Source organism: Notolepis coatsorum (assembly GCF_963971535.1).
Source record: "Notolepis coatsorum genome assembly, chromosome: 10".
NCBI classification, from domain to species: Eukaryota; Metazoa; Chordata; class Actinopteri; order Aulopiformes; family Paralepididae; genus Notolepis; species Notolepis coatsorum.
The window spans coordinates 20,413,359-20,423,324 of NC_140174.1; the positions used below are offsets into that span (position 1 = coordinate 20,413,359).

The 9,966-nt window shown below is 43.8% G+C and overlaps 1 protein-coding gene across 1 annotated transcript in view; it reads right to left on the reverse strand.

The window, feature by feature from the left end:
- The window catches only part of LOC311235483 (paired box protein Pax-6-like), a gene marked incomplete at both ends in the record, with an annotated part of 35,810 nt that extends 32,328 nt beyond the window's left edge, over positions 1-3,482 (reverse strand). The window contains one exon of the mRNA XM_084322946.1: positions 3,377-3,482. Coding sequence (XP_084179072.1) covers positions 3,377-3,482 — 106 coding nt within the window. The remainder of the gene's footprint in view (positions 1-3,376) is intronic.
- Between the last annotated feature and the right edge of the window lie 6,484 nt (positions 3,483-9,966).

Sequence of the window (9,966 nt, forward strand, 5' to 3'; positions counted from 1 at the left end):
CATCATATCGATCATATGCAGTTTGATTTTTAACTCTAGCTTCTGTATAGCCGAAATGCTATTGGATTTAACGTTACTAGCTTAGCGGCCTGTATCTCGCCTTCCAGGAAATATACTAGCCGAAATCCCTTATAACGCTTATATTCAAGATGCTATAAAATGAGAATGTATTGGAAAAATTATTTCTTTAAGCCATTTTGAAGGGACGGTTTATGGTCTCAATTGACAATGAGAATGGACAGATAGCAATACTATAAAGTATAGATTTAGCTCTACAAACAGCCCCACGGACTATGCAAGTCTGTTTAGAAATGCTGGCTGTCGAGTGATTTTAGACGGATCCAAATGGCCCCGAAAGTGTTAATACAGACAATTTATATAACTAAATATGGATTCTATTTAGAGATATGATTTAAGCAGTTCCTCTTTCAGTGATTTTTTGAAGGTTGTGAAGGATTTTGACAGTTTCAGACTCTCATCGAGCTCGTTCCAGATCTGCAGGCCCCTGCAAGCTATGCTTAGGCTGGCACATTTGAGTTTTCTCCTCTTGCCAGAGATAAGATGCCTATTTCTTGTGTTGTGAATGTGCAGTGGACGGCAGACTAGGACAAGCTCAGACAGTCTGTGATTCATGTTGTTGACAACTTGATACATAATTGATGCATTTTGGTGTATATTAAACTCAGCGAGCCTCAGGAGACCAAAGCGATGGAACAAAGGGCGTGAGGGCGCGTTAAACCCGGACCATGACACTACTCGTAGTATTTTCTTTTGTAAACTTTCAAGTTTCTTGAGATGGCTGGGGTAAGTGTTGCACCATATGACATTACAATAATTAATGAGGGGTTCATACAAAGTTTTATATAGAGTGAGAAGGGCAGGTAAGGGAAGACAATTATGTATTTTACAGAATAAGCCAACCTATTTGGACAGTTTTGTTTGTAGATATGTAATGTGGCATTTGGAATTTAGTGACTCATCGATGACGACCCCCAGGAATTTTGTGGACACCACTCTTGACAGCTCCTTTCCATTAATTTTAATGCACATATGATCAGTGTGCATCCAATTTGAGTGAAAAACAATAAAGTTTGTTTTGCTGAGATTTAGTGATAATTTATTGCACTTAAACCAGGTGTCTACTTTTTGTAATTCAGCGTTGAGTAAATCTTGTAGCTCTAGTGGATCTTTATGGGACAAAACCAAAAAGAACCTTGCCAAAATACAGACTGAGTGAGCACAGCCTTGCTATTGAAAAGGGGAGGCACAGGAAAACCTGGTTTCCTGCAGAGCAAAGGCTGTGCTGTCATTGCATCCTCAATGAGCCTGAAACAGAAATACACTTCCTCACCAAATGTGAAAAATATAAATATATTAGATAAACGCATTTAAATATATATATTTGTTCAGATACAGATTCAGATTTCAGATACAGAAAAACGACCAGTCCTACTAGGGGAGGACTCAACAAGATGTGAGATAGCAGCAGTCTATGTTGCTGCCTGCCATAAACTGAGGGACAGTGAGTGACAGTCACCTGACACACATTTATGCTGTAATATTTGATGTTTTATGTTTTGATGATATTTTATGATGATATTTTTATGTACTTTGACATTGATATCTGTTTTCTAATTCATGTTTATGTTAATATTAATCATTTGCTTTGGCAACATGTACAAGTTATGTCATGCCAATAAAGCTATTTGAATTGAATTGAATTGAGAGAGAGAGAGACAGAGAGAAAGAGAGGGAGAGAGAGAGAGAGAGAGAGATGGAGGGATTTATTGAATAGAAGAATAGGAACCAACAGAACCAATTGAACCAACAGAACCAATAGGAAGACCATGGAGGTCATAGAAAAGTAACTGCAAGTGCTGAGACACTTCTGAATAATAATACTTTTATTTAAAATGTTGTATATTATTATTATTATTATTATTATTATTATTATTATTATTATTATTATTATTATTATTATTATTATTATTATTATTATTATTATTATTATTATCATTATCATTATCATTATCATTGTTATTAATATTATCATCATTACCATTGTTATTATCATCATCATCATCATTTATTTATTCGTACATGGAATTACCACAGTCCAACAGTACATATTCATATAATTCACCAAATCCCATGGCCGAAAGGAACAGGAAGAAGACAAATTCTTATATAAACCTGCCCCTACACACACACAACACACAGATAGACTTATTGTGTAAAACCAAACAGAATATACCCATTTTGCAAAAATGGAAACATCAACACAACCAAATTAAATCAACATAAATAAACCCATTTTGTGTATCTATCAGTCAAACTATATTTAGGTTCATTCATTTACACACACACACACACACACACACACACACACACACACACACACACACACACACACACACACACACACACACACACACACACACACACACACACACACACACACACACACACACACACACACACACACACACACACACACACGTAGCTATACATTTATATAATGTATTATTCTGTATTATACTTCTATATACTATCTCATTTCTATTTTATTATAATATAACTAAATCATACTATTTATTCTACACCATATTGGTACAGTATTATACAATATTTTAATATATTATTATTCTATGTTACGCTGCTATATACTATATTACTATACTGGCCTACACTGCAACTCTATGCTACGTCATCCTGACCCGCTAAACTGCAATATTATACTAAACTGTGCTATACTGTCTATGTATCTTTTCTTTGCACAACCTTTTGAAGTGAAATATATTAGTGGAACTCTTTTCATCATTCTGCAAAGAGTTCCATAGTTTGATACCTATAACTGAGGTGCACCTTTGTTTTAAGGTTGTTCGTGCAAATTGGTGCTTAAAATTTTATTTCCTTCTGCTGTCATCTGGACAGGGAACGAACAACCTCTGTATATTTGCTGGTAATACTCTGCATTTTGCTCTAAACAAAACTAATAAAGTCTGTATGTATTGTTATTATCATTATTATTATCATTATCATTATTATTATCATTATCATTGTTATTATCATTATCATTGTTATTGTTATTATTATTATTATTATTATTATTATTATTATTATTATTATTATTATTATTATTATTATTATTATTATTATTATAATTATCATTATTATTATCATTATTATTATTATTAGGGGTTGAAATGCCAATATGTTTACAGTTAACTAGTGATCATTTGTGTTACAGAATGAGAATTTGATTCATCATCAGAATCAAAATCACTTTAATCACCAAAGCACTTTCACATGTAGCAGGGATTTAGTCACAAGGCCAATCAAACAGAACCAAACACATCGGGCCCCTCCCCCTCACCTGTGCTGTGCTGTGATTGGACGTCTGTGGGGTCGTGGTACCAGCTGTTTGCTCCGCTCCAGTTTGAGCCACTTTCTAGGTTCAACATGGTTAACTTCTCATACATGATGGTGCGTCTGTCACCATGGAAACCAGTCCAGGCCCTCTCTTCCTGTCACCTGTCACCTTCACCCCCTCCTTACTCCTGTATCCTTCCTCTGAGGGCGCTGGGAGAGCTGGGAGAGCTGGGAGAGCTGGGAGAGCTGGGAGAGCTGGGAGAGCTGGGAGAGCTGGGAGAGCTGGGAGAGCTGGGAGAGCTGGGAGAGCTGGGAGAGCTGGGAGGTGTGTGTGGGGGAGGGGGAAAGGGAGGGGGGGCAGAGAGAGGAGGAGTTGACATCGCATGACTTCACATTGACAGCAGACATGGAGTTAGTTACATGTTTTCTGTCGCAGCGTGTCGTATTATTATTATATACACTGGTCTGTGTCACACTGGTCTTGTTATTATTATCATTATTATTATTATCATTATCATTGTTAGTATTATTATTAGTAGTATTATCATTATCATTATCATTGTTATTATGGTACATTAGGACACACAGACATGACATGTATTCTGCTACTTTACTGTGTTTCTGACAGTAAACCCCAAGCAAGCACACACACAAAGTACACACAACTGCACACATAAACATAAACACATACAAAGTACACACACATGCACACATAAACATAAACACATACAAAGTACACACACATGCACACATAAACACACGCACACAAAGTACACACACATGCACACATAAACACACGCACACACACAGTACACACACAGTACACATAAACACATGCACACACACAGTACACACACACACAGTATACACACACATGCACACATAAACACACGCACACACACAGTACACACACCTGCACACATAAACACATGCACACACACAGTACACACACACAGTATACACACACATGCACACATAAACACACGCACACACACAGTACACACACCTGCACACATAAACACACACACACACAAAGTACACACACCTGCACACATAAACACACGCACACACACAAATTACACACAACTGCACACATAAACACACACACACACAAAGTACACACACATGCATACATAAACACACACACACACAGTACACACAACTGCACACATAAACACACACAGTTTTTTGTGATGTAGGTCTAAACTTGACTTAATTCTACTAATTCATTATATTATTGGGTGAAGGTGTTTCCCCAAACAACACACAACACACAGCACACAACACACAACACACAGCACGCAACACACAGCACACAGCACACAACACACAGCACACAGCACACAACACACAACACACAACACACAACACACAGCACACAACACACAACACACAACACACAGCACACAGCACACAACACACAACACACAACACACAACACACAGCACACAACACACAACACACGGCACACAGCACACAACACACAACACACAACACACAGCACACAACACACAACACACAGCACACAGCACACAACACACAACACACAACACACAACACACAACACACAGCACACAGCACACAACACACAACACACAACACACAACACAACACAACACACAGCACACAACACACAGCACACAACACACAACACACAGCACACAACACACAGCACACAGCACACAACACACAACACACAACACACAACACAACACAACACAACACACAGCACACAACACACAGCACACAACACACACACACATGAACAGGACGTGCAGCTCGTCTGACCTCCTCGTCACGTATCGCAGCAGAAACTCACTTTGGAAAATAAGAAAGGCACTCCGACAGCACTGTGGCCAAGCGGTGTCAAAGGTCACGCTCGCACTAATTTGGGTGAAGGCGGGTCTCCACACAGAGCCCGTCTGGGTCCCGGGTCCGCTGTGTGTTGTGCGTGTCCCGTGAGCAGCTGGCTCTGTCCCGACCTGCAGAGCGGCGGCGGCGGCGGACGGAGACCCACCACACAGACCAAGAGAGACGGGACAGAATCCTCCGATACCAGGCGGAATACACCTTTAATTCCCTGGTTCCCCCTCGCCCTTCTTCTTCTTCTTCTTCTTCTGCTTCTTCTGCTTCTTCTTCTTCTTCGGCTTTTGTTGACAATACTGTGCACATGTAAAGGAGAGGGTAGGAGAGAGAGATGGAGAGAGTTAGACAGGGTGAGAGGGAGTGAGAGAGAGAGAGAGAGCCAGAGAGAGAGCCAGAGAGAGAGAGAGAGAGAGAGCCAGAGAGCCAAAGAGAGAAAGAGAGAGAGAGAGAGAGAGAGAGAGAGAGAGAGAGAGAGAGAGAGAGAGAGAGAGAGAGAGAGAGAGAGAGAGAGATAGAGAGAAACAGAGAGGGGTGACAATGTGAGTCAACATCAGTGTCAAGTTTGAACTTAATGCCAGCGGTGGGGAGGGGGATGGGGGGTGGATGGAAAGGGGAGGGTTGTGGGTGGGGGAGGAGGGGGGGGGGGGGGGGGGGGGGGGCAAAAAAGCACAGATAATGGAGAGATAGTGGATGATAAATAGATGATGGAATTCAATTCGAGCCATGAATTGCACATAAATATTGAGTGCGGTCGTGGTGTGTTCGTTTATCAACACAGCAGCATGGGTGTGTTGGGGGGGGGGGGGGGATTCCCACCAGATTTAAAATTGGATGCTCACATAATTCCCATTCACACTCATGGTGATAATAATGGCAGTAGTATGACTTAATACCACAGTGTCTTTATACCTGTATCACTGTACATATTAATACTACATATTAATACAAGTTTTGGTATAGGTGTGTTGGACCCAGGTGCAGGGCAGAACAGAGGAGACGGGATGCAGGTGTAGGTTTGGTATAGGTGTGTTGGACCCAGGTGCATGGCAGAACAGAGGAGACGGGATGCAGGTGTAGGTTTGGTAGGTGTGTTGGACCCAGGTGCAGAACAGAGGAGACGGGATGCAGGTGTAGGTTTGGTAGGTGTGTTGGACCCAGGTGCAGAACAGAGGAGACGGGATGCAGGTGTAGGTTTGGTAGGTGTGTTGGACCCAGGTGCAGAACAGAGGAGACGGGATGCAGGTGTAGGTTTGGTAGGTGTGTTGGACCCAGGTGCAGAACAGAGGAGACGGGATGCAGGTGTAGGTTTGGTAGGTGTGTTGGACCCAGGTGCAGAACAGAGGAGACGGGATGCAGGTGTAGGTTTTCAAACAAAGGGATACTCTTGTATTTGAGTAGATGAATGAACACACATTATGAGTACGAATGAACAAAAGGGGAGAAATCTCTGTCTCCAAAACACGTTAAATAATAATAATAATAATAATAATAATAATAATAATAATACACAAAGTAAACTACACAATGAATGAAAGGGGGAAATGAAGGTGAGAAAGCCAAGTCTCCAAAACGGGATAAACGAAATAATAAAACACGACAAACGACGGTGCTGCTGCGTACACACGCAGCGAGATACACTTTCAATAACGAATTCATACGGCAATCAAAATGCCACGACAATTCAGAGCACATAGTGAACATACTTATCCTCCGTGGAGAGGAGCGGTAAGGCTTTACACAGAGAGGTGTTACAGACAGTGGAGAGGAGCGGTAAGGCTTTACACAGAGAGGTGTTACAGACAGTGGAGAGGAGCGGTAAGGCTTTACACAGAGAGGTGTTACAGACAGTGGAGAGGAGCGGTAAGGCTTTACACAGAGAGGTGTTACAGACAGAGGAGAGGAGCGGTAAGGCTTTTTTTTTTTTTTTACTTCATTTTTTAGCGTTTATCGCTTTTCTGGTCAAGCATGACCGACAGTTGTAGGGTGAAACGGGAGAGAGAGCAGGGGAGGACATTCGGCAAATGACGGCGAGTCCGGGAATCGAACTCGGAGTCAACCAGATCCGTGACGCAGCACGGTATTCCGCGATGCAGCGCGGTACATGGTGTGCTACTGGAGCACCCGAGTGGTAAGGCTTTACACAGAGAGGTGTTACAGACAGACAGTGGAGAGGAGCGGTAAGGCTTTACACAGAGAGGTGTTACAGACAGTGGAGAGGAGCGGTAAGGCTTTACACAGAGAAGTGTTACAGACAGAGGAGAGGAGCGGTAAGGCTTTACACAGAGAGGTGTTACAGACAGACAGTGGAGAGGAGCGGTAAGGCTTTACACAGAGAGGTGTTACAGACAGTGGAGAGGAGCGGTAAGGCTTTACACAGAGAAGTGTTACAGACAGTGGAGAGGAGCGGTAAGGCTTTACACAGAGAAGTGTTACAGACAGTGGAGAGGAGCGGTAAGGCTTTACACAGAGAGGTGTTACAGACAGTGGAGAGGAGCGGTAAGGCTTTACACAGAGAAGTGTTACAGACAGTGGAGAGGAGCGGTAAGGCTTTACACAGAGAGGTGTTACAGACAGAGGAGAGGAGCGGTAAGGCTTTACACAGAGAGGTGTTACAGACAGAGGAGAGGAGCGGTAAGGCTTTACACAGAGAGGTGTTACAGACAGTGGAGAGGAGCGGTAAGGCTTTACACAGAGAGGTGTTACAGACAGAGGAGCGGTAAGGCTTTACACAGAGAGGTGTTACAGACAGTGGAGAGGAGCGGTAAGGCTTTACACAGAGAGGTGTTACAGACAGTGGAGAGGAGCAGTAAGGCTTTACACAGAGAGGTGTTACAGACAGAGGAGAGGAGCGGTAAGGCTTTACACAGAGAGGTGTTACTCAGACAGTGGAGAGGAGCGGTAAGGCTTTACACAGAGAGGTGTTACAGACAGAGGAGAGGAGCGGTAAGGCTTTACACAGAGAGGTGCTACAGACAGTGGAGAGGAGCGGTAAGGCTTTACACAGAGAGGTGTTACAGACAGAGGAGAGGAGCGGTAAGGCTTTACACAGAGAGGTGTTACAGACAGAGGAGAGGAGCGGTAAGGCTTTACACAGAGAGGTGCTACAGACAGTGGAGAGGAGCGGTAAGGCTTTACACAGAGAGGTGTTACAGACAGAGGAGAGGAGCGGTAAGGCTTTACACAGAGAGGTGTTACAGACAGTGGAGAGGAGCGGTAAGGCTTTACACAGAGAGGTGTTACAGACAGTGGAGAGGAGCGGTAAGGCTTTACACAGAGAGGTGTTACAGACAGAGGAGAGGAGCGGTAAGGCTTTACACAGAGAGGTGTTATAGACAGTGGAGAGGAGTGGTAAGGCTTTACACAGAGAAGTGTTACAGACAGTGGAGAGGAGCGGTAAGGCTTTACACAGAGAGGTGTTACAGACAGAGGAGAGGAGCGGTAAGGCTTTACACAGAGAAGTGTTACAGCCAGTGGAGAGGAGCGGTAAGGCTTTACACAGAGAGGTGTTACAGACAGAGGAGAGGAGCGGTAAGGCTTTACACAGAGAGGTGTTACAGACAGTGGAGAGGAGTGGTAAGGCTTTACACAGAGAGGTGTTACAGACAGTGGAGAGGAGTGGTAAGGCTTTACACAGAGAGGTGTTACAGACAGAGGAGAGGAGCGGTAAGGCTTTACACAGAGAGGTGTTACAGACAGTGGAGAGGAGCGGTAAGGCTTTACACAGAGAGGTGTTACAGACAGTGGAGAGGAGCGGTAAGGCTTTACACAGAGAGGTGTTACAGACAGAGGAGAGGAGCGGTAAGGCTTTACACAGAGAGGTGTTACAGACAGTGGAGAGGAGCGGTAAGGCTTTACACAGAGAGGTGTCACAGACAGAGGAGAGGAGCGGTAAGGCTTTACACAGAGAGGTGTTACAGACAGTGGAGAGGAGTGGTAAGGCTTTACACAGAGAGGTGTTACAGACAGAGGAGAGGAGCGGTAAGGCTTTACACAGAGAGGTGTTACAGACAGAGGAGAGGAGCGGTAAGGCTTTACACAGAGAGGTGTTACAGACAGTGGAGAGGAGCGGTAAGGCTTTACACAGAGAGGTGTTACAGACAGAGGAGAGGAGCGGTAAGGCTTTACACAGAGAGGTGTTACAGACAGAGGAGAGGAGCGGTAAGGCTTTACACAGAGAGGTGTTACAGACAGAGGAGAGGAGCGGTAAGGCTTTACACAGAGAGGTGTTACAGACAGTGGAGAGGAGCGGTAAGGCTTTACACAGAGAGGTGTTACAGACAGAGGAGAGGAGCGGTAAGGCTTTACACAGAGAGGTGTTACAGACAGTGTAGAGGAGCGGTAAGGCTTTACACAGAGAGGTGTTACAGACAGAGGAGAGGAGCGGTAAGGCTTTACACAGAGAGGTGTTACAGACAGAGGAGAGGAGCGGTAAGGCTTTACACAGAGAGGTGCTACAGACAGTGGAGAGGAGCGGTAAGGCTTTACACAGAGAGGTGTTACAGACAGAGGAGAGGAGCGGTAAGGCTTTACACAGAGAGGTGTTACAGACAGAGGAGAGGAGCGGTAAGGCTTTACACAGAGAGGTGTTACAGACAGTGGAGAGGAGCGGTAAGGCTTTACACAGAGAGGTGTTACAGACAGAGGAGAGGAGCGGTAAGGCTTTACACAGAGAGGTGTTACAGACAGTGGAGAGGAGCGGTAAGGCTTTACACATAGAGGTGTTACAGA